Genomic DNA, 26628 nt, shown 5'->3' on the forward strand with positions numbered 1-26628 from the left:
GCCGGCGCTAATCTCTCGCTTATCGGCTCTAGCACCGGCATTAGGTTCTGAGCATTAGCCTATCAGTATTTTCTGACACACAGTATTGGAGTGGACAGTAGTGATTTCCCAATCTGTTCTAACAGGTCATTTTAGAAAATTATTATATCTGCCCTTGTTAATTATCTTATCTGGACACAAACAGTGGTGTTTGGTTCCTTCTATTTAATTTTCTAATCTGGGCCAGCAGTGTGCAGTGATAAGTGTCATTGTGGCAGCTGATGCTATGAAAATAATAATACTTGGCATACAGGGCATAGCCATCTGCTGATTCACGTTGGTAATTTAATTAAATTCACACTAGCCTTTTCCCAACAAAAACTGAATTGTCAGTGTGCTGAGATGTTTATTCATTGGGTAGTTGCACGTGATGTGTTGATAGTGATGGAGAAACAAAGGGTAATCGCCTTTAATATATTGCGTAGCCACATTCTAACCATGCAGCAGTTCTTCACTGCTACCACACCCAGAAAGTATTGGAGCAAGGTTGGTTATGTTACTGAGGGTATATATTACTGTATGCTTTTGTCCCTTCTGTCGTGGCTGACCACCTAGCAGCCCCTCTTAATAAGTAACTCAAAACCTACTTCTGACCAGAAAGCGGTGTCATGAGCATTTGTGATTTATGTATAATATAATTTGATCTGAAAGGGGACCCCTTTTCAGTACCAACAGAGACTTCTTTAAAACTGCCAGTAAAAACTGGTATTTTGTCCAACTGGGGTGCTTTTGTACCCTTTCTTGAAATTCAGCTGATCAGAATTCTACATAGGCAGTGAGTAGTCATTATAAGCAGTGAATCCCAAAATATCCCACAGGCTGCAAACACACTATTTTCCAAACAGACTCTAACTGCTGACCACCTGCGTGGCAGAGGTTGTGACACCAAGAGGGACACAATTAGTGGATGGGATCACAAAAACAGGAGTATTCCCCCACCTGCACACTGCAGCATTCAGCATGTAGCTTCCATCTCTGTGCTTCCTGTTGGACCAGACACCAGTTCAATCAGGTCACAAGTACCTGACAGAATCCCAGATAGTAGCAAGATTCATACTACTGATCCCAGGTACAAGCTGTGGCTTTTTCCATGTATACCTTAATAGTAGACTATAGACGTTTCCTCCAGGAACTTGTACAAACCTTTTTTTTTAACCCAGATAAACTAACCACTGATACCACATCCTCTGGCAACATGTTCCTGAGCTTAATTGTTCATTTTAAATGTAGTGCCATTTAACTTCCTTAAACATTTCCTAGCCTTTGTACTTTATGAAATAGTAAAAAATCTATTTACATTTACCCATTCTACACCACTTAGTATTTTGTAGATCTCTTTCATTCCCTTCTTAGCCTTCTCTTTTCCAGGTTGAAGAGTAGTAACCTCTTAAGTCTTTCCTGATGAATTCCATCCTATTAATCATTTTGGTCGCCCTTCTTCGCCCAGACTCTCTTGGAGGAGTAGCCTAGAAGTTAGTGCAGTTGACTTTGCTAAATAGTAGTAGTAGTAGTAGTAGTAGTAGACTTTGATCCTGGGGAACTGAGTTTGATTCCCACTGCAGCTCCTTGTGACTCTGGACAAGTCACTTAACCCTCCATTGCCCCTGGTACAAAATAAGTACCTGATTATATGTAAACTGCTTTGAATGTAGTTGCAAAAACCTCAAAAAGGCGGTATATCAAGTCCCATATCCCTTTCCCTTCTTTGAACCTTTTCTAATTCTGCAATATCCTTTTTTTTTTTTTTTTTTAAGATATGGCGACCAGAATTACTCACAATACTTAAGCAGTGGTCATACCATGGAACGACACAGAGGCATTATGATATTCTTTGTCTTATTTTCTAGCCCTTTCCTAATAATTCCTAGCATTCTGTTTCATTTTTTTGGCCACCACCACACACTGGGCAGAAGATTTCAGCATATTGTCCGCGATGACACCTAGATCTTTTTCTTGTGTGCTAACTCCTAGGGTAGAACATAGTGATTTGGATTATTCTTCCCAATGTGCATTACTTTGCGCTTGTGTACGTTAAATCTCATTTGCCATTTGAACGCCCAGTCTTCCAATTTCCTAATGTCTTCCTTCAGTTTTTCATAACACGCAGCGTTTTGAACAACTTAGAATAGTTTTGTCATCTCCAAATGTAATCACCTCACTCGTCGTTTCCATTTAAATTTGTTAAATAGCATCAGTCCCAGTACAGATCACTGGGGCACTCACCCTCCTCCTCTGAGAGAATTGACCATTTAACCCTACCCTCTGTTTTCTATCTATCAACCAATTTCTAATCCACAACCAAACATTGCCTCCTATCCCATAGGTTTATAAGTTTCTCAGGAGTCTTTCATAGGGGCTTTATCAAATGCTTTCTGGCCCTCGGAAGCTTGCCAGTTCTTTTGGTGCTTACAGTTAGTTGGACTTCTGCTTCCCTGCCGCGACTTGGCTCTCTGTAAACATGAGCCACACAGTGCCAGAAGTTCAGGTTGGTCTCATGGTTTCAAGTCTCACAAAGCTTGAAACCACAAGACCAACCCGAACTTCCAGCACTGCATGGCTGAAGCTTGCAAAGAGCCAAGTTATGATGGAGATGCTGTAATCCTGCTGTTTCTTCTGCAGCTGAGGATAGGTGAGGGAAATGAAACAGGGTGAAGGCAGGGGGAATTACATGAGCAAGAGAGACTGGGCGAAGGCTGGGGGGGGGGGTTACATGAGCAAGACAGACAGTGTGAAAGCTGGGGGTTACATGAGCAAGAAAGACTGGATGGGGGCTGGGGAGTTACATGAGTGAGAGAGACTGTGAAAGCTGGGGGAGGGGATGATACTCCTTTATATTTTGCCACTGTTTGATGAAACATACGGCAAAATACGATGCTACATGTTTTGACTCTCTGAAAATGGAAAATATAAAATGTGGCCCCCAACAGAAAAAGTTTGGACAAGCCTGCACTAAATTAATCGGCTCACCTTTATTCACTTGTTTATTCGTATTCAAAGAAATGAAGCAAATTGGTAAGGCAAGACATCTCTCGGATAAATCTATGTTGACTCTGTCCCATTAAACCAGGTTTCTCTATGTGTTGAGTAGTTTTATTCTTTATAATAGTTTCCACTATTTTGCCCAGCACCTACTTCAATTTTACCAGTCTGTAAGTTCATAGATGACCTCTGAAACCCTTTTTAAAATCGCCATTACATTGGCCACACTCCAAACTTCAGCAATTTCATATTTGAGTTCTTTCATTACCCTGGGGTGTATACCATCTAGTCCAGGTGATTTACTGCTCTTTATTTTGTCGATTTAGCTTAGTTCATCTTCCAGGTTCACTGAGATTTCTTTCTGTTCCTCTGCATCATCACACTTGAAAACCATCTCTGTTACAGGTAGATCTTACCTCTTCATTAAAGACCGATGCAAAGAATTAATTCCTTCTCTGTTATGGCCTTTCCTCCCTGAATGCCCCTTTTACTCCTTGATGATCTAACAGTCCCACAGATTCCCTCACAGGCTTTCTGCTTTTGGTATACCTGAAAAAAATGATTACTATGAGTTTTTGCTTCATATTCTCTTTTGGCCTTCTTTATCAAAGCTTTGCATGTCGCTTCTTTTCTTCATTCAGATCTTTTTCTGTATTCTAAAATATGTTCTTTTGGCTCTAATAGCCTCTTTCACTTCTCCCTTTAACCATGCTGTCTGTCGTTTGCTCTTCTTTCCACCAATATTAAGTGAAATACATCTGGTCTGGGCTTCCAAAATGGTATTTTTAAACAACGGTGTAAAGAGAGTGGGAAGTGGACCAATGACTCCAGGGAAACAGGATAAAGGATTTCGAAGTACCACTTTATTCAATGACTTTTGAAATCCTTTATCCCGTTTCCCTGGAGTCATTGGTCCACTTCCCACTCTATTTACACTGTTATATTTGCGTGGGAGTTAGTGTTCATCCACCTAGGTGGATCACCTTCTCTTTGATTTTTAAACAACGTCCATGCTTAACTTCAAGTCCTAACCTTTGGAGCTGAGCCTTTCAGCGTTTTTTATACCATTTTCCTCATTTTATCATAATTACTCTTTCAGAAATTAAATGCTGCTACAGTAGATTTCCTTAGTGACTAAGTTAGATTTGATCATGTTATGATCACTGTTTCCCAGCAGACCCAACACTATTACATCTTGTACTAAGTCCTGCATTCTACTTAGGGCTAGATCTAAAATAGCTCTTGTCGGTTCCTGCACTGGTAGCTCCAAGAAAGTCATTTATTTTAGGGGTGGGCTATTAACACGTTAATTTTTTAACGCAGACTGTTCTTTTTAACGTTGCCCAATTTATTTATTTTATTTGTTTACCTTTACAGTTGGGCTCGGGCTCTGGATTTTTTTCTCTTTTCTTGCTGCCTCAAAGTCCTTGTCTTCCTCTGCATAGCCAAGCTCTGCTGATACTTGAGCCATGCAATGCAGGAAGATGGGAAAGTCTCACGGGACTTGAAACCAAAAGACTTCCTCAACTTCCTACACAGTGCAACTCAAGTATCATCAGAGCCTGGTTGTGCAGGGGAAGTCAAGGACTTTGAGGCGGCAAGGAAGGAGAAAAAATTTGGAGCCCGAACCCAGCTGTACGAGGAGGGAGGGGGCATGAGAGAAATCGGGTAGTATTTTTTGTTTGCTGATGTGGGGGCAATTGCTGCCATTTATACATGTATTTTTTAAACTTGGGGACCTATATGTATACAATAGGTATTTACCTGGGTTGGGAGAATATAAATTATTAATATAAAACATATATAGAGGCTGAAAAATCACCACTTCCAAATATATTATGGTGCCTGCACTTGTATATGGAAGCCGTAAAGTGATGCTGCTGATCTTCTCTACATTTATTTTTCTAAAAGTGATGCTCCCATACTGGAAAATACATGTGTATCTATGGCATATTCCTACATATTCTACAAAAGGCTCCTTCCTGACCTCGACACTCGAGTTCCTCCCTTAACATGCTGTACCAAATGGGGTGCTCCATGAGTGTTTGGGTGAGAGAGTTGATGGTACACACAGAGAGGCTAAATGCCTGAAAGATGGTGACACTTTGGACAAGGAAAACTATTTCCATTCAAATCAAAACTTAAACTTGTCACACTACAAAAAAGCATTACAATCCTAAGCAAAAAAAAAAGGGGGGGGGGATAATCTGCTTGCATAAAAGGAAAGTTACAACCCTAAACTTTATTTTTTATTGCCCAAAATGCATGCTGTGATTAAGTCGATTAATCGTGCAATTAAAATTGTTAATTGTTCTTCACCCCTAATTTATTATGATTAGGAATGTTACCTTCCTAGCGCTCCCTGATGTAACATTTAACCAGTCAATATTGGGGTAATTAAAATCACTCATTATTATGTTGTTGCCAAATTTCCTAGTTTCTCTAATTTCTGTTAACATATCTTCATCAGTCTGATCGTTCTGTCTTGGCAGAAGTAGGATAGCCCTACCCATATATTCTTTCCCATCACGCGTGGAGTTTCTATCCATAAGGGTTCTATGTTGCTGTCTGTCTGATGTAGAATTTTTATTTTGTCTCACACATTTCTCTTTAACATACAGCACAACCCCCCACCCCCCGCCTCCAATGTGATCCACCCTATCATTGTGATATAATTTATACCCTATTACTCTTGAATAGAGAGTGAGTTCACAAGAAATAAATCAAATCATATGAAATACAATAACAATCTAGAGGATAATGAATTCTCACAATCGTAGTCTTCCATTATGAGGCGAGCATTCACAATAAGGAGCAAAATAAACTACCTGAAAAAGCAACGAGGGAATCAAGCACACAGTTTAGCTGCATTATTTCTTTATATAGGAAGGATGGACACCCACTCGATAAATCCACTCCTTGAGTTTCCTTCAATACAGTTTAGATCTAACTAGTTGTTATATAGCTGTATGCAAAATGTTAGGTATCTGTGGTAAACTGTATGTTTGATTGAATTCCCTAAGCAAAAAGAAGCTGGCACAACCTCTGCTTAGCACAAAGCTAAACACAGCATGGTTTTTGCAAATTTTAATGCCTAATTACTATTTGTTTGCAAGGTTTTTTTTTTTTAAAACAGATTCAGTTAAGAAAACAGTATATGGGAGGTGATGTTAATAAAATGTTTGGACTCCCTTCCAGTCAGTAATTTATAACACCTGCTTTATCAGAAATAGCAGCTTCAAGACATTTCCTTAGTCAGCTAAGAGTCTATTTGTTTTTGAAATTCATTCCCACTTTTCTTTGTATAACCCTGGGTTCAAGTGTCCTGCCTAGGTGGCTGCCTAATGCTTGCCCGTGGAGCAGGAACTTGGTACACAACTAAATTTATTGATTTATGGGGGATCAAGGCTAGGCATGGATAAATATTCAGAAGGCCAATTCAGCAGTTTAAACTTTTGTATTTCTCCAAACTCAATAACGGAATCAACTCAGCAAGCTTGTTCTGAACCAGAATTTTACTGAAGTATTTTAAAGTCAGTTATCGTAACAGTGGCAAGGTATTTAAGATGTGTCCAACAGAACTTCAACAGTAGCACAAGTACAGTATATACTGAGGGCCCCTTTTACAAAGCGGTGGTAAGACCAACATGGGCTTACTGAAGGAAGTATCATCGGGGCTACCGTAGCAGCCCGGCGATACTTCCCACCGCATGTGTATCCCATGGTAATCAGGTAATGGCACACTCTGCCCAGTGCGGGAGCTCTTACAGTGGTGGTAAGTTCTCCCCCCTGAAATGGCCTCGCAGCAAATGCTTTACTTGCCACACAGCCATTTCATGCAGAAAAACAAGACCTACCTTTTACCTACTGCGGTAAAAGCGGGCCTTGGACACATCAGAAATATGCGCCGATGCCAGCGCAGGCCCCCCTCTTTCTGCAGCTTGGTAAAAGGAGCCCTAAGTTTCTCATGTACTCAGGGCTTTTTTTGAGGGGGAACTTGGGGGTACTGAGTACCGGCACCTTTTTCATTGTCTGCTAAAATTGACCCATGGATTGCAAGTTTTAATGAAAGAGCTCAGGCTCTATACACCAATTCTTCCTTGTCATAGATTCTGTGACTGGTTGCAGGGGCCCTGGCTATTGTGGGGTGGGTCCTTCAGTGATCACCCCACCCCTGAAGGGTGCATAAGTACATAAGTAGTGCCATACTGGGAAAGACCAAAGGTCCATCTAGCCCAGCATCCTGTCACCGACAGTGGCCAATCCAGGTCAAGGGCACCTGGCACGCTCCCCAAACGTAAAAACATTCCAGACAAGTTATACCTAAAAATGCGGAATTTTTCCAAGTCCATTTAATAGCGGTCTATGGACTTGTCCTTTAGGAATCTATCTAACCCCTTTTTAAACTCCGTCAAGCTAACCGCCCGTACCACATTCTCCGGCAACGAATTCCAGAGTCTAATTACACGTTGGGTGAAGAAAAATTTTCTCCGATTCGTTTTAAATTTACCACACTGTAGCTTCAACTCATGCCCTCTAGTCCTAGTATTTTTGGATAGCGTGAACAGTCGCTTCACATCCACCCGATCCATTCCACTCATTATTTTATACACTTCTATCATATCTCCCCTCAGCCGTCTCTTCTCCAAGCTGAAAAGCCCTAGCCTTCTCAGCCTCTCTTCGTAGGAAAGTCGTCCCATCCCCACTATCATTTTCGTCGCCCTTCGCTGTACCTTTTCCAATTCTACTATATCTTTTTTGAGATACGGAGACCAGTACTGAACACAATACTCCAGGTGCGGTCGCACCATGGAGCGATACAACGGCATTATAACATCCGCACACCTGGACTCCATACCCTTCCTAATAACACCCAACATTCTATTCGCTTTCCTAGCCGCAGCAGCACACTGAGCAGAAGGTTTCAGCGTATCATCGACGACGACACCCAGATCCCTTTCTTGATCCGTAACTCCTAACGCGGAACCTTGCAAGACGTAGCTATAATTCGGGTTCCTCTTACCCACATGCATCACTTTGCACTTGTCAACATTGAACTTCATCTGCCACTTGCACGCCCATTCTCCCAGTCTCGCAAGGTCCTCCTGTAATCGTTCACATTCCTCCTGCGACTTGACGACCCTGAATAATTTTGTGTCATCGGCGAATTTAATTACCTCACTAGTTATTCCCATCTCTAGGTCATTTATAAATACATTAAAAAGCAACGGACCCAGCACAGACCCCTGCGGGACCCCACTAACTACCCTCCTCCACTGAGAATACTGGCCACGCAATCCTACTCTCTGCTTCCTATCTTTCAACCAGTTCTTAATCCATAATAATACCCTACCTCCGATTCCATGACTCTGCAATTTCTTCAGGAGTCTTCGTGCGGCACTTTGTCAAACGCCTTCTGAAAATCCAGATATACAATATCAACCGGCTCCCCATTGTCCACATGTTTGCTTACCCCCTCAAAAAAATGCATTAGATTGGTGAGGCAAGACTTCCCTTCACTAAATCCGTGCTGACTTTGTCTCATCAGTCCATGTTTTTGTATATGCTCTGCAATTTTATTTTTAATAATAGCCTCCACCATCTTGCCCGGCACCGACGTCAGACTCACCGGTCTATAATTTCCCGGATCTCCTCTGGAACCCTTCTTAAAAATCGGAGTAACATTGGCTACCCTCCAGTCTTCCGGTACTACACTCGATTTTAGGGACAGATTGCATATTTCTAACAGTAGCTCCGCAAGTTCATTTTTTAGTTCTATTAATACTCTGGGATGAATACCATCAGGTCCCGGTGATTTACTACTCTTCAGCTTGCTGAACTGACCCATTACATCCTCCAAGGTTACAGAGAATTTGTTTAGTTTCTCCGACTCCCCCGCTTCAAATATTCTTTCCGGCACCGGTGTCCCCCCCAAATCCTCCTCGGTGAAGACCGAAGCAAAGAATTCATTTAATTTCTCCGCTACGGCTTTGTCCTCCTTGATCGCCCCTTTAACACCATTTTCGTCCAGCGGCCCAACCGACTCTTTGGCCGGTTTCCTGCTTTTAATGTATCTAAAAAATTTTACTATGTATTTTTGCTTCCAACGCTAATTTCTTCTCAAAGTCCTTTTTTGCCCTCCTTATCTCCGCTTTGCATTTGGCTTGGCATTCCTTATGATCTATCCTGTTACTTTCAGTTGGTTCTCTTCTCCACTTTCTGAAGGATTGTTTTTTGGCTCTAATGATTTCCTTTATCTTACTGTTTAGCCACGCCGGCTGACGTTTAGTCTTTTTTCCCTTTTTTCTAATACGTGGAATATATTTGTCCTGAACCTCCAGGATGGTGTTTTTAAACAGCATCCACGCCTGATGCAAGTTTTTTACTCTGCGAGCTGCTCCTTTCAGTCTTTTTTTCACCATTTTTCTCATTTTGTCGTAATCACCTTTTCTATAGTTAAACGCTAGCGTACTTGATTTCCTAGTTTCACTTCCTTCAATGCCAATATCAAAACCGATCATATTATGATCACTGTTATCAAGCGGCCCTCGTATCGTTACCCCCTGCACTAGATCATGAGCACCACTAAGGACTAAGTCTAGTATTTTTCCTTCTCTTGTCGGCTCCTGAACTAGCTGTTCCATGAAGCTGTCCTTGATTTCATCAAGAAATCTTATGTCCCTTGCGTGTACAGATGTTACATTAACCCAGTCTATATGCGGGTAATTGAAATCCCCCATTATTATTGTGTTGCCCAGTTTGTTTGCGTCCCTGATTTCCTTTAACATTTCCGCATCCGTCTGTTCGTCCTGGCCAGGCGGACGGTAGTACACTCCTATCACTATCCTTTTCCCTTTGCACATGGAATTTCAATCCACAGTGATTCCAAGGAGTGTTTTGTTTCCTGCAGAATTTTCAATCTATTTGATTCAAGGCTCTCGTTAATATACAATGCTACCCCTCCACCAGTCCGATTCACCCTATCACTACGATATAATTTGTACCCCGGTATGACAGTGTCCCACTGGTTATCCTCCTTCCACCAGGTCTCAGAGATGCCTATTATATCTAATTTTTCATTTAGTGCAATATATTCCAACTCCCCCATCTTATTTCTTAGGCTCCTGGCATTCGCATATAGACATTTCAAACTATGTTTGTTGTTCCTAAGTACATCATGCTTAGTACTTGACAGTATTAATTGGCAATCTTTTGTCTGATTTTTATTGTTATTTAAAGATACCCGATCTACTACAATCTCTTTTGCAACCTCACTATCAGGATACTCTATCTTCCCTGTTATGGTGATATCTTTGAAAGATACCTTATCCCGAACCATGCTCTTTTGAGCGACTGTCGGCCTTCCCCCCATTTCTAGTTTAAAAGCTGCTCTATCTCCTTCTTAAACGCCGATGCCAGCAGCCTGGTCCCACTCTGGTTAAGATGGAGCCCATCCTTTCGGAATAGGCTCCCCCTTCCCCAGGGTGGCCTAGCATTTGAGTACCGGCACCTTTTTTGCTAGATAAAATGCACTGCGTGTACTTCACTTCTGTATTTCAGCAGTGCTTTACACATACAAGCGCCTACTTTTACCACTAGGGATGGCAGCAGTCAAACATAGCTCTCTATAGTAAAATTCCTAAAGCTGGGTGTGGATAGAATTAGCAATTATCACTTACAATTATACTGGTACACCTGATAGATTTTTGTAAATCTCAATCATACCCCCCCCCCCCCCCCCACACATTATCTGTCTCTTTTCCAAGCTGAAGGGCCCTAAACTCTTTAGCCTTTCCTCATGTGGGAGCAGTTCCATTTTAGTCACTCTTCTTTGAACCTTTTCTAATTCCACTATATCTTTTTTGAGATTCAATGACCTGAATTGAACACAATACTCAAGGGGAGGTCGCACCATGGAGCAATACAGAGGCATTATAGTATTTTTGGTCTTAACCATCCCTTTCCTAATAATTCCTAGCATCCTGTTTGCTCTTTGGCCACCGTTGCACACTAGGCAGAAGATTTCATTGTATTATCTACAATGGCACCTAGATCTTTTTCTTGAGTGCTGACTCCAAAGGTGGGCCCTACAGGTAACTATGATTCAGATTATTCTTCCCAATGTGCATCACTTTGCATTTGTACACATTAAATTTCTGCTGCCATTTGGATGCCCAGTCTTTCAGTTTCCTAAGGTCTTCCTGCAATTTTTTTCAGTTGTTATATCTTTGACAACTTTGAATAGTTTTGCATCAAATGCATATTTAATCACCTCACGTGTCTTTCTGATTTCCATAAGAGTAGCCATACTGAGTCAGACCAATGGTCCATCTAGCCCAGTATTCTGCTTTCCAAACAGTGGCCAAGCCAGGTCACAAGTACCTGGCAGAAACCCAATTCGTGGCAACACTCCATACTACAAATCCCAGGGCAAACTGTTGCTTCCCATGTCTGTCTCAATAGCAGACTGTGGACTTTTCTTCCAGGAATTTGTACAAACCTTTTTTAAATGTGCATCACCTTGCATTTGTCCACATTAAATTTAATTTGCCATTTGGATGCCCAGTCTTCCAATTTCCAAAGGTCTTTCTGCAATATTTCACAGTCCGCACATGTTTTAACAACCTTGAATAGTTCTGTATCATATGCAAATTTGATCACCTCACTTGTTGTTCCGATTTTCATATCATTTATAAATATGTTAAATAGTACCGGTCCCAGTACAGATACCTGTGACACTCCACTGTTCATTCTCCTCCATTGAGAGAAATGACCATTTAACCCTACTCTCTGTTTTCTGTCCAATAACCAATTCCTAATCCATACTAGAACAGTGCCTCCTATCCCATGACTCTTTATCAAAAGCTTTCTGAAAATCTAGATACACTACATCAACCGGCTCACCTTTATCCACATGTTTATTCATGCCTTCAAAAGAAATGAAGTAAATTAGTGAGGCAAGACTTCCCTCGGCTGAACCCATTCTGACTCTGTCCCATTAAACCATGTTTGTCTACGTATTCTATAATTGTATTCTTTATAATAGTTTACACTATTTTACCGGCACCGGCGTCAAGCTTACCGGTCTATAATTTCCCGGATCACCCCTAGAACCATTTTTAAAAATTGGCGTCACATTGGCCACCCTTCAATCTTCGGGTACTACAGACGATTTTAACGACAGGTTACATATTAGTACCCTTGGATGTATGCCATCTGGTCCAGGTGATTTACTACTCTTTAATTTGTCAATTTGGCTCAGTTCATCTTTCAGGTTCACCGAGATTTCTTTCAATTCATTTATAAATATCATTTATAAATACCAGACCATGTATAAATATTTTATATAGCTCCGGTCTCAGTACAGATCCCTGTGACACTCAACTATTCATCCTCCTCCATTGAGAGAAATTGCCATTTATCCCTACCCCTGTTTTCTGTCCAATAACCAATTCCTAATCCACAACAGAACATTGCCTTCTATCCCATGACTTTTTCATTTTTTTCAGGAGTCTCTCATGAGGAACTTTGCCAAAAGATTTCTGAAAATCTAGATGCACTATATCAACCAGCTCACAGTTATCCATATGTTTATTCATGCCATCCAAGAAATAAAGCAAATTGGTGAGGCAAGACTTCCCTTGGCTGAAAGTTTTCCTAGTGCTGACACTGTCCCATTAAACCATGTATGTCTATGTATTTAATAATTTTATTTTTTATAACTGTTTCCACTGTTTTCCCTGGCACTGAGGTCAGGCTTACCGGTCTTTAATTTCCCAGATCACCCCGGAACCCTTTTTAAAAATCGACATTACATTGACCACCCTCCAATCTTCAGGTAGTATGGACAATTTTAACAACAGGTTACAGATCACTAACAGCAGATCAGCAAGTTTATGTTTGAGTTCTTTCAGTACCCTGGGGTGTATACCATCAGGTCTAGGTGATGTGTCAGTTTAGCTCAGTACATGTTCCTAATTCACCAAGATTTCTTTCAGTTCCTCTCATGATTAGAAGGGATGCAGAGAGCCTTCCTGTTGCTATCCTGACATAACAGTAGATCTGACACCTGCATTCTTCTGTTTCACACCTTTAGCCTAATAATTTACTAGTCTGGGTGACTGGTAAAGGCTCAGTATTGTTCTGAGTCCTACATTTGATACAGCTTGGTTTGAAGGTTCTTTCAGCTGAAGGATCAGAGATGGGAGATATGAACCTAAGATATGGTTTCAAAGAGAAGTCTCAGTTTTATAGTCAAAGGAGGATCCTGCTGCCACCAGAGACTCCCACTGATTATACTAGACATTTCTTTTGTTCTACAAGCTTTTTGTATCTTCTGTCCCTTTCTGGAAAGGCAGGAAGTTAGAAAATGTGTTTAAAGAACACCAGTCTGCTGACCTACATATGAGGTTAGCCAGAGTGTTTTATTCAGTTGGTGGATTATAGTAGAAGCACTGAGGATTCAAGCAATACTCCTTACTTCTGAATTCCTCAGTCTGCTATATTTGCAAATTTCTTCTAGCTCAGAAATATGCCCCTTTGCTCTGCTTCCAGGGTGGAGATCCATGGCTACAGGGCTATACACAGGCATTGATCTGATGACTGTTCCTCTTCCTTTGAGGGAAGGTGATGATCTTGTCTTCCTTGGTGCTGGTAGCATGGATCCCTAGGAACAGGGCATTCAGCCATATGAAGTTTGTTTTTCAAAAAAAAAGTTCATTGGAGTGTGTACTGGGCAGCATGGCAGACCCTGCCCTTAGTGTAGCCTCAGCCGTGGAGTAATGGTACAGCAGGAAAACACTGATAGATGCAGGAATGTCCAGAGGCGATGACCAGTCAGTGTTGCAACAGGAAGTAAGCACGTAATGCCATAAGGCAGTGGTTCCCAAATCCGGTCCTGGAGGCGCCCCAGCCAGTCAGGTTTTCAGGATATCTACAATGAATATTCATGAAAGAGATTTGCATGCAGTGGGTCACAGCCAATAAGGAGCAATTAGTATCACATTGTGGGTATCCCAAAAACCTGACTGGCTGGGGTGCCTCTAGTACCAGGTTTGAGAACCATTGCCATAAAATGTGAGAACAGAGCATGGATGCCGGTGCAGTACCTGCAGGGGCCAGAGACAGAGTTCTGTCACAGGCACTTTCTGCCTACATTATAATGCCCTTCCATAAACTGAAACCAGTAGAATCCCAGAGCTTCTATAGGGCAGGTGCAAAACCAGGAGCTTAATGTAGATCTCTGAAGAGAAAGAGAGAGAGAAAGGGGAGACCCTGAAAGGTAAGGCACTCCTGCCCCCTCGTACCCCCACACTCCTCTTCCAGGCAGAAAAAAAAAAAAGTAACAGAGAGGCAAGGCTTGAGTCTGGGGACAGGACCCACTGGGTTTCTGGCAGAAGCAGCCCTGGTACAATTTAACCTAGAGGTGTTTAATATTTTATTTCAAAATAAATTTTCCCTCCCCCTCTCCTCAAAAAAATAGACCCAATACAAATAACGCATTACTGGAAGGAGGGCAAATGTCAGTCCAACAGAAAGGTTTCAGATTGCAAGTGTTTAAAAAAATAGAGAACACAGAAGAGTAAGGCCCCTCAGATGACAGATAGTCATTGACAGGTTGTCATGTCTTACATGCAAAACTGCATTGCTCTTCACCGCCTTCGCTTCACACTTGTATAACAGTCAAAACGTTATTCCACCAGTAAAGTTAATTTAACAGGGTAGCATCTTTTCAAATGGTAAGAATCATAAGGAGCAAGTTTTAAAAAATCAATAAATCTAAAGAGCTTTGACTGTGGCTTAGATAAACAATTTTTTTAATAGCAAGGATTTGAAAATCACCACTTTATAAGAGAGGGCAATTTCTAAGTGGAGAATTTTCTGTATGGACTGTTATACTTCACACCACAAAGACATCCATATTAGCCAAGCGTAAACCAGATGCAGCAGCCATGCCTTCCACAATCTCCAAGCAGTCTATGTTGTACGATATGCAAGAAAATATAAGAAGTAAACAAGGCTCACAGATAGGGAAAGGTGATTTACAGTAGACCAAAATACATCTGATTGCACCACATCCCCATCTGGACTTGTATCTTTCTCCCAAACTCATGCCAACCCTACATTAAATTTAAATGTTAATTGCTCAACTTTTTGTAAAATGTTGAAGCTGCATTCTCTGAGGACAAGCAGGCCACTTATTCCCATATGTGGGTGACATCATCCAACAGAGTCCCAGTGCGGATGCTGAATCACTAGTAAGAAAATTCAAGCAGTGTCCCACCACGCATGTGCTGGTGCCTTCTTGCCCGACACTCGAGTGAGGTCCCTCGGTCTCTTTTTATTTTTTTTTTTCAATGGAACTAAGAGAACACATTTTGTAGTCTTCTTCTCACGCTGCATTTTTTGACAGCTTTTTTTTTCTTTCGCCTTTACTTGGGAGTCTTTAGTGAATAGTACACTAACCAGCTTATTTTCGAAAGAGAAAGACGCCCATATTTTGACCCAAATCGGGAGATGGGTGCCTTTCTCCCGTGGGCGCCCAAATCGGTATAATCGAAAGCCGATTTTGGGCGTCTCCAACTGCAATCTGTCACGGGAATGGACAAAGTTGACGAGGGCGTGTCGGAGGCGTGGTGAAGGCGGGACTGGGGTGTGTTTATCAGCCGAGAAGAGATGGGTCACTTTTTCTGAACCCTTTTTTCTCACGAACAAGTCCCCAACAAGTGCCCCAACTGCCCAGATGACCACCGGAGGGAATCGGGGATGACCTCCCCTGACTCCCCCAGTGGTCACTAACCCCCTCCCACCAACAAAAAAGAACTTTAAAAACTTTTTTTTCCAGCCTCTATGGCAGCCTCAAATGTCATACCCAGCTCCATCACAGCAGTATGCAGGTCCCTGGAGCAGTTGTTAGTGGGTGCAGTGAACTTCAGGCAGGTGGACCCAGGCCCATCCCCCCCTACCTGTTACACTTGTGCTGGTAAATGGGAGCGCTCCAAACAGCCCCCAAAACCCACTGTACCCACATCAAGGTGCCCCTCTTCAGCCATAAGTGCTATGGTAATGGTGTAGAGTTGTGGGGAGTGGGTTTTGGGGGGAATTTGGGCGGCTCAGCACCTAAGGGAAGGGAGCTATGGACTTGGGAGGTATTTTAATTTTTTTTTAATTGTTACAAGTGCCTCCTAGGGTGCCCGGTTGGTGTCCTGGCACGTGAGGGGGACCAGTGCACTATAAATCCTGGCCCCTCCCACAACCAAATGCCTTGGATTTGTTCGTTTTTGAGCTGGGCGCTTCGGTTTCCATTATCGCTGAAAAACGATTATGCCCAGCTCAAATCCGCCCAAATTCAATGCATTTGCCCGGCGCAAACCGTATTATCGAAAAAAAAAGATGGACGCCCATTTTTTTCGAAAATGCGGTCTGGCCTGCCCCTTCACGTACCCATCCTTGGAGACAGACGCCCATGGAGATGGGCGTTCACGTTCGATTATGCCCCTCTAAGTCTGGCAGATTCTCGCCTTGTGGAACAGGCCACCAAGCTTCACCAGTTGGTCAATAAGCAGACTCTCTGGAATGGGTGTGGAGATGCACAGACTCTCATGGCTGCATGTATCTGACCTGGACAGGCTGTGCAGGAGAGGTTGGCGGATGTGCCCTGCCAAGGGGACAACTTATTTAGAGTCAAAGTGGAATAGGTTGCTGACCTCATTAAAAAGCACACTGATACTATCACACTCTCTCAGCGACCTCCATCTGCAACTTCGTCCACAGAAAGATTTTCGACTGGGCAGAGGCGCAGGTCCTACTACTCTCAAAGGCGTGAAAACCAGCTCTCAGCCCGGTCCACTCAGGTGACTCAGGCCTTGCCAGGCCCACTCTCAGAAGTACCAGCCAGCAACCCAGTCAAAGAGGGCATGGGCTTTTGACTGGCTTCAGCAGAGCATAGCTGCCCAAAGAGTATTCGTTCTGGACGACCTACTGATCCAAGGGAAACTCACTTTTGGAGTAGCCTAGCGGTTAGTGCAGTGGACTTTGATCCTGGGGAACTGGGTTCAATTCCCACTGCAGCTCCTTGTGACTCTGGGCAAGTCACTTAACCCTCAATTGCCCCTGTTACAAAATAAGTACCTCAATATATGTAAACCGCTTTGAATGTAGTTGCAAAAACCTCAGAAAGGCGGTATATCAAGGCCCATTTCCATTTCCCTTTCCCTATCATTGATGGTCCCTTATAACCTCTGACCACTGGGTTCTTAAAATAGTCCATCGCGAGTACACCCTGAATTGGCATCAACGACCTCCAAATTGCTCACTGAGAGTGTCTTACATCAGACTTCTGCACAAGCAAGCACTTGTAGAGGAAATCTCTGCCCTTCTGCAGGCCCGAGCAGTCAAACCCATGCCACCAGGGGAAGAAGGGCAGGGGTTCTATTCCAGGTTACCAAGAAAACAGGGGGATACTGGCCCATCCTAGATCTAAGGGCCCTGAACAAATTTCTAGTAAAAGCGATGTTCAAGATGATTTCCCTGGGCACCCTACTCCTTTTCATTCAAGAAAACGATTGGCTATGCTCTCTGGACTTAAAGGATGCCTATAACCACATTCAGAGGAAGTATCTCAGATTTCGAGGAGGGAAATGCCACTTCCAGTATTGCGTTGTGCCATTTGGCCTAGCGTCTGCCCTCAAGAGCTTTCACCAAGTGCCTGGCAGTAGTCATAGCATATCTATGCAGACTGGGAATATATGGTGTTTCCTTACCTGGACAATTGGTAGATCAAGAACACATCTCAGGAGGGGGCAACTGAGTCAATTCGACTGACTATTCAGGTGCTAGAGCTGCTGGGGTTTGGCATAAATCTTCCCAAGACCCATCTAAAACCAGTGGTCTGCTCAGGAGTCTCATTTTCAAATCAATCTCCTTGTGCTACCAGCCATTTAGAATGCTCTAAAGGCTTTTAAAGATTGTCTGTCTGAATTTGGACAATTTGGTTTTGGAGTCAATCAGGTTGTGATATTTTATGTCAACAAGCAGTGGGGGATCCCCTACCCCTTGTGTCAGAAAGTAGCGGTTATGTGGCAATGGGACAGACTCAGCAGGATATTTGCAACCACATGAGTGGTCTCTCAACAAGGGTGTAACCCTAAAGATCTTCCGAGTGGGACACCCCCTCGGTGGATCTTTTTGCCAATCATCTCAACAAGGTCCCTCAGTTCTGCTCCAGGCTCAGATCACATATCAGACTAGTGTCAGATGCCTTTCTCCTACATTGGGGAAGAGGACTTCTGTATTCATGTCCTCATACCGCTGATAGGGAAGACCTTGCTGAAACTCAGGCAAGAGTATTATTATTATTATTATTTATTGCATTTGTATCCCACATTTTCCCACCTATTTTCAGGCTCAATGTGGCTTACATGATTATGTTAACATTGTCATACCAGGATATCAGATACAGTAGAATTGTGCATAGTTTAAGTAGGGGAGGGTAGAAGAAGGAAGGGAGTGATTAGGGTAGTTATAGAGGGTGGGCTGAGGAACCATGATACTAATTGCTTCTTATTGACCATGACAGATATGGTTCCTTCTTCTTCTGGAGTTGTCTTCAGAAGATCCGTGGAAATTGGTCTGTTTTCCTACTCTCATCATGCAGAATGAGGAGTCCCTTCTGCATCCCAGCCTCCAATCTCTGGCCCTCATGGCTTGAATGTTGAGAGTGTAGAACTCTAATCCCTTGGATTGCCTGAGGGTGTGTCCCGTGTCTTGCGGGCTTCCAGGAAAGACACCACTAAGAGGTGTTACTCTTTTAAATGGAAAAAGTTTGCCATCTGGTGTGAGGGCAAGGCCCTAGATCCTTTTCCTTGCCCTACTCATAAACTGCTCAAGTACCTTCTGCACCTCTCTGAGTCTTGTTTGAAAACCAGCTCTGTAAGTGTTCACCTTAGTGCAATTGGTGCTTATCCTCAGCATATAGGAGGTCAGTCCATCTCTGTACAGCCTTTAGCTGTTCACTTCATGAGAGGTTTGTTGTTGACAAAGCCCCTTACCAAACCTCCAGTTTTGTCATGGGATCTTAACATAGTCCTCACCCAGTTGATGAAAGCTTCTTTTGAGCCTCTGGATACCTGCCATCTGACGTTTTTGACTTGGAAAGTTATATTTCTGGTGGCCGCCACTTCAGCTCGCAGTCAGTGAGTTCCAAGCCCTAGTAGCTCACCCACCATACATTAAGTTCCATCACAACAGAGTAGTCCTCCGCATGCACCCCAAGTTCCTTCTTAAGGCCATTTCATAGTTCCATCTTAACCAGTCAATTGTTCTTCCAACATTTCCCCAGACCTCAAGCTCATCCTGGCGAAAGTGTACTACATACTTTAGACTGCAGGTGAGCCTTAGCCTTCGATCTGGAGTGGACTAAAGCCCATAGACAGTCCATGCAGCTTTTAATTTCTTTTGACCCCCAACAGGTTGGAGGTGGCTATTGGCAAATACACACTTTCAAATTGAATAGCAGACTGCAGCTCCTTTGCTTATGCCCAGGCTGGGCTGACTCTTGAGGGTCATGTCACAGCTCACAATGTCGGAGCCATAGCTGCGTTGGTAGCCCACTTGAGATCAGCCTCCACAGAGAAGATTTGCAAGGATGCAGTGTGGTCTTCAGTCCACACATTCACATCCCACCACTGTTTGGATCAGGACACCCAATGCGACAGTTGGTTTGGACAGACAATTCTGCAGGATTTGTTTGGTGTCTAGACTCCAATGCCACCCTCCTAGGCCCTGTTTGGTTCTGTTCCAGGCTGCACCTACATCTAGTATTGAAGCTTTAGTTTCAATGTATCAAGACTGTATGATCCTAGCTTTCTTGTTTTCTATGAGTAGTTAGGGATTCCCACATATGGGAATAGCGCTGCCTGCTTGTCCTCAGAGAAAGCAAATATACTTATCTGTAGCTGTTCTCCGAGGACAGCAGGCCACTTATTCTCACATACCCTCCCACTTCACCTAGGAGTTGTTTTTGGTTGTACTCTTTATGCTCTTCACCTGACTGAGGGACCCACGCTAGAGTATCGGGTGGGAAAGAACCAGTGCATGCGCGGTGGGACAGTGCTAGAATTTTCTTTATTACTAGTGAATCAGTGTCCGCACCAGGGCTCTGTCGGATGATGTCACCCACATGCAAGAATACGTCCTCGGAGAACACCAGCTACAGGTAAGTATCTTTGCTTTACCTGCAGATGTAACTTGGAGACAAAACTATTTTATTCAGAAGAGTTTTCTAGGGATTTGATATATCCCAGCAAATGATGCATCCGAATTTAAAATATTTTTCCAGAAATTCAAACTCATGCAAAATTATGCATAATGGTATTGGTGTGCAGCAGGGTTGACCCCCCTCCCAAAAAAAAATACATGGTGCCCCAAAATGCCCCCTTGTACTTCCTAGCCCCTCCATCAACATCTTAAAAAAATCCTTAGTGGTCTAATTAGCTCTTGGAATCCATGGTGGCCCAGTGGCTCCCTTACACCTTACACCCCTTCCCTCTACCCCTCCCAAAAGAAAACTCCAGGTTGCCCAGAGACTCCTTTGCACCCTCTCTCACTGCCCTCCCCCATGAAAAACACTAGCGGCTCACTTACACCCCCCCCCCCAAAAAAAAATAAAAAATCCATGGTGGCCCAAATGGCCATCTTGGACCCCCCCCCCCCCCCCCAGTCAGGCATCACCTTTTGAGAGATGGTGGCACTGGAGGCAGAAGCAATTGGACATCACATCACTCCTGCCTTTTAAGATGGGGGGAGTCTATGCAGAGCTGGAAGGAGCTATGGAAATTTTTTTATTTTTTTTTGGGGGGGGGGGGTCCATTGGAGGGGAAGTGATTTGAGATCTAGCTTCAGTCAGCAGTGGACGCATGTACAGGCCCAAATGCTGCCTCCTCATTCTGCTTTTTGAGTGCTTGGACTAACTGTGCCAGCCACACAGCAGTGCAATTGCGCCCCTCCTCTGCCAAGTAGTGCAAGCACATGGCAAACCTGATTGGCATTCATGCAAAACCAATCATGTCTGCCTGTGCCTGCTGTGTCAGCCACCCTTCCACATAGCATCAGACCACATTTTCCTCTTGGATTGGGCTGCCACCACTCAAATTATGCAAAATTACACAATAATGTACACACTAATTATGTGGAAAATTTTGCATGTAAGTCTCCAGGATGTAATTTTATGATCAGTTTGATTTTAGAGGTGCAGTGCCTTGCTGCCACCACTGAAGTTCCTGAAAGCTCATATTAGTTACTTATCTCAAAGAAGGACATAAATGCTTTAATCAAAACCACTGTCAAAAATACCTGCGCATTGCAACTGGAGCCAAGAAATGCTTTACACCAAGAGAGTCCTACTCCATGGTATAGCACCTCTCCAACACTACTAGTGCTGCATAGATAGACAATTTTGGGAGAGTTTTGTGAAACTGTCAGCAATTGTAGCATCCCAAGAGGAGAGAGGTCCCCCACTTTCCTCTCCACTCTCAGCTAGTTTGGGGCAAGAGACTCATCTATCAGTGACAATCCAGTGAACCCAAAACTGAGTAAAGATGCTTTATGGTACACATAAATCTGAGAAACCCCCAAGCCCCCTTGGAGCTTTCAAGATCTTGAGGACACTTCAGCGGTAGTGCCGTTGCCAGAAAGGTTTAGTAAGCAACCTACCAATTTTGCATAGACAAAAGTGTAAAAGCATGCTTACCTTTTCTTTTTTCTAACCTGTGGTGCAGTTACCATTTTGATTGCCTCCACCTGATCTTACCACATTACCAATAAATGGGCCAGTGCTGAGTGGTAGTTATGACAAGTTCACACATTTTATCCATATTAAGCTGTATAATATTTATTCTGTATCTTTGTTAAGAAATATAAAATATAGACATCTATGATTCTCCTCTGTACTAAAATCATTCCTGGGCATGACTTCTGATTTGTCTCTGATGCAGAGACTGTTACACCTGATAAACACGCAGTAGTATTGAGTGACTGTATTTTTATATGATTGGTTACTTTCCTATTATTTTGTACATCATTTTGATTTATAGGTTATAAAAAGCAATCTATCAAAATTTAATAAACATAGTTAGATAAGTGGACAAGTATGGCCATACTGGGACAGACCAAAGGTCCATCAAGCCCAGCATCCTGTTTCCAACAGTGGCCAATCCTGGTCACAAGTACCTGGCAAGATCTCTCAGACTCTTTGGGATCTAACAAAAATGACATCAAATCAGCATTTGCAGCAAACAATCAAAGTTTTGAATGTAATACTGTGAATAATGGGAGCCAGTTAGATGGGCAAGATTTCTAATGCCAGGTTAAACAAAAGAGGTGAGAGAGGACGCCCATGCCAGGTACCTCTGCCTAGTCATATTGTTCATTAAATAAAGTCAACACCACATCAAAACCAGTCCAGGAACTTCATTAAGTATGGCCACTCTGTACAGTCAAGAACCTTTTCTTCATCTAGTGATACAGCAGTAAGAGAAATATTCTCCTGTTGCACCATCACTAAAGGTCTTGGAAAACATCAGGCATTACTTTAGATCTAAACTGCCAGACATGACGCCTACTTCATCAGTGTGAATTAATGTGGCCATCACTTTATGCAGTTTAGTGGTAAGAATTTTAGGCAGAATTTTGCAGTCCACATTTAGGAGGTCTTTTACGAAAGCTTAGCTCGAGTTATCTGCAGCAGGGCCCATTTTATTCCTATGGGCCCTGCTGCAGATAACTTGAGTTAAGCTTTAGTAAAAGACCCTCTTAGTAGGGAAATGGGTCCATAATTATGAGCAGAGCTAGGATCTCTTCCAGGCTTTTCCACTAAAATTGTTAAAGCCTCTTTGAAAGCACTACAGGCTAGACCTAGCAAGTAACCTGACTCAGTATTAAAATGCAAAAACAAAAATTACAGATCTGCAGTCAAAAAAAGATTAGACCCTTGCCGCACTTAATAGCAGTGGAAAAAGCCTCAAAGTCCCTTTAAATCTTGAATTGATTCAAAAAGATATAACGGGTCAAATGACCTCTTTCATCATCACTGGCATAAAAACCACTGCTTGTGCAAATATTCATTTATGATTAACCGTGATTATATTATGGTAAACACCTAATTCCACACTTATCTTTAGGGTGGATGCTTGCAGCTTAACTGCGCTGTACTCGTTGCTCTCAACTGGTGCAGGGCCCTGCACCAGTTGAGAGCAACGAGTACAGCGCAGTTAAGCTGCAAGCATCCACCCTAAAGATAAGTGTGGAATTAGGTGTTTACCATAATATAATCACGGTTAATCATAAATGAATATTTGCACAAGCAGTGGTTTTTTATGCCAGTGATGATGAAAGAGGTCATTTGACCCGTTATATCTTTTTGAATCAATTCAAGATTTAAAGGGACTTTGAGGCTTTTTCCACTGCTATTAAGTGCGGCAAGGGTCTAATCTTTTTTTGACTGCAGATCTGTAATTTTTGTTTTTGTATTATTAGTCGATCTGCGTTCGAGCACATATATATTATAGTTGATTCAGTATTAAAATGTCCTATAAAATTCAACTGTGCATCTATTGAGCCCAGGTGTTTTACAAAGAGAAAGAACTAATAGCATCTTCTATAGTGTTTTCAGTAATTGGAGCCCCCAATAAGGCCTTATTAACCTCTAATAGTCATGGTAGTGTTGACAAGTTTGTGTCTTGAAGTATATTACCATCTTGATATTCCAATTTGTATCTATCTAATGATTTTTTTTTTCATTCATCATATTGGCACACTGATTCATTACAGCATCAATGCTAATTTGGACACTCAGGGTTCTTAGTTGTTGGGCCAAAATTTGCCTACTTTGTTACTTTCACTAGAGTTGTTTGTATAAGGCATACTGTTCAAAGTTAAGTTGCAAAACATGCCAATAAAAGAGGCAGCAGCTAAGAAGCTCAGAGTGCCTTTAAACATGCTCCACCACGAAGCAGTCGGGGAACTACATCTCAGAGCCCAGCACATGCCCCCAAAGAGCTGTCCACCACCTCGTCACACTCCTAAAGCACAACTTTATGTTGCTGTCAGCTGGTATCTACTGAGGCTTAGTGAGCTTCCTCCCCCCCCCCCCCCAACTCAAAGAAGAGGGGCATTCCATGACTCGCCATATTCCCATTATGCCACATGGACTGGAGCTTCCAGGTCTGACTATACAACTCACTCAGTGGTTTGTCAGTTTCTCCAACTACCACCCTCAGGCTTGGATACTGAACCCCCACCACCCATTGCCACACTCCACAAAGAAGTAACAGGAATGTCACCTTAATGGCAGAACAAGGAGGTAGAAATAAGGTGCTGTGCTCCATCAGTTAAGATGTCACTCATTGGCTTCTTTATTTCAGGCTGCAGCATAGGGGGAGGCAGGGCCGATGAAAGTGCTAAATTCTCCTTCCCCCAGAATTATGGTCATCGTTTGCTTATTAGTTCTACCAGCCCTGGCCTCACTGCTTCCCCTTTGGCCGCTAACCTCTTTCAATTTCCTTGTGTTGGATAAAATGGCTTAGAAGCAAATTAGATATGAAGTCAAGAATACTGAAATTTGGAAAAAATGTATATGATGTGTGGGCAAAGGGGTGGGAGGAGGATATACACATTTCTTATGGCCATTTTGGTACAGTTGTGTAGCAAGTCATACTCATTTCCATATTTCAAAGGTGGAGGATCTTTAACCTGTAGAACTTGATGTATGTGTGATGTTTTACACATTGACCCTGCTGTTCTCACTCCATTTACAGGGATTTCAAGAGTAAAAACATCTTGCTGAAAAATGACTTGACAGCAGTTTTAGGAGATTTTGGCTTAGCTGTACGATTTGAGCCTGGAAAGCCCCCAGGAGATACGCATGGACAGGTAACTTGTTGTGAAGTGCTACCTGGGCATGTTAGAATGCATGCATACATTTTTCCAAGTTTTTTATGAAGTAGCCTAATGGTTAGTTCAGTGGCTTGAGAACCAAGGGAACTGGGTTCAATTCCAACTGCAGTCTCCTTGTGACTCTGGGCAAGTCTCTTAGTCCTCCATTGCCCCAAGTACAAAATACATACTTGTATAGAATATATATAAACCGCTTTGATTGTAACCACAGAAAGGCAGTATATCAAGTCCCATCCGCTTTCCCTTTCCCTTTGATAAATTAGAATAAGAGGAAGGTTCTTGCCACTTTGTGAGCTGACCCTGCATTGGTTGCTATGTTGAGACCCCTACAGATGGAATAGAATTTAACAGTATTGTTCTCCTTAATAAATGGCTTGCATCTTGCAAGTCCTTTGGTTTTTAATTTAATTGGGAAATTCATCGTTGCAAATATGTCAGAATGCTGGCTTTGTTAAGAAGAAAAACTGTCCTCAGGTTTACCCATTTTTCTGCTTCCCTCTTAACTAAAGTAGTTTGGTTGCTATGTTAGTCCACTTGACTTGGCAGATATGAGGTTAGCAAATGAAAAATCATGGACCTGATATTTAAAATAGTAATAATAATAAGCTGAGCTCCTAAATTTATGCTCATAACATAAGCCAGGGGTGTAGCCACGGGCAGGCCTGGACGGGCCCAGGCCCAGCCACTTTCCCTCCAGGCCCGCCCACCCAACATCCCCCAGGGTTTAAATCTTTTTTACCTACGTAGAAGCGGCCGCGTCATTGAAAACCCTGCCCATCAAGCCTTCCCTTCATGAGTTCGTTCCCTCAGAGTCCCGCCTTCTGACGTCATTTCCTCTTTTCGCGAGGGCGGGACTCTGAGGGAACGAACTCACGAAGAGAAGGCTTGATGGGCAGGGCTTTCAATGATGTGGCCGCTTCGACGGAGGTAAAGAAGGTTTAAACCACGGCACACAGGGTGGCACTGTGGCAGGAAGAGAGAGGGGATGTTGGGGGGGAGAAGAGGGCCGGCAGGTGGATATGAATGGGAGGGGAGGTGGACCAGGAAGAGAGCCTGTTGTTAAACATTTACCAGCACACCACTGTCTAGTGCCCACCCATCCAACCTGTTGGCCCACCCAAAAATTGCCTTCTGGCTATTCCACTGACATAAGCGCCTACATTTTTGACTTATTTTCAGCCAAACTTAGGAACCTAGTTTTTCACCTGAGAACTCATTAGAACATAAGAATAGCCATACTGGGTCAGACCAGTGGTCCATCTAGCCCAGTATCCTGTTTCCAACAGTGGCCAATCCAAGTCACAAGTACCTGGCAGAAGCCCAAATAGTAGCAACATTCCAAGCTATCAATCCCAGGCCAAACAGTGACTTCCCCAAGTCTATCTCAATAGCAGACTATGGACTTTTCCTCTAAGAATTTGTCCAAACCTTTTTCTTTTAAATCCAGATACGCTAACCACTGTTAGAAAATGCAGCTACCCTCATGACAGGGTGGCCACAACCCCCATATCCACTACAATGTGTTGCTCCCAAATGTATGAGATGACATGGAATGGAAGGGGATAGGGATGCGGGATAGCACCCTCTTATGACTCAAACAAAAATATTGCAGCAGCTATGGCAGGATAAATAAGACACTGACCAGAAAGGCCCACAGTG

General features: G+C 42.9%; 1 protein-coding gene across 1 annotated transcript in view; it reads left to right on the plus strand.

Annotated features, from left to right (window-relative positions):
• ACVR2B (activin A receptor type 2B) overlaps window positions 1-26628 on the plus strand; it is a 348757-nt gene that overhangs the window by 308131 nt on the left and 13998 nt on the right. The window contains exon 8 of the mRNA XM_030198157.1: window positions 24831-24945. Coding sequence (XP_030054017.1) covers window positions 24831-24945 — 115 coding nt within the window. The remainder of the gene's footprint in view (window positions 1-24830; window positions 24946-26628) is intronic.

Source organism: Microcaecilia unicolor, chromosome 1 (genome assembly GCF_901765095.1).
Source record: "Microcaecilia unicolor chromosome 1, aMicUni1.1, whole genome shotgun sequence".
Classification (NCBI taxonomy): Eukaryota; Metazoa; Chordata; class Amphibia; order Gymnophiona; family Siphonopidae; genus Microcaecilia; species Microcaecilia unicolor.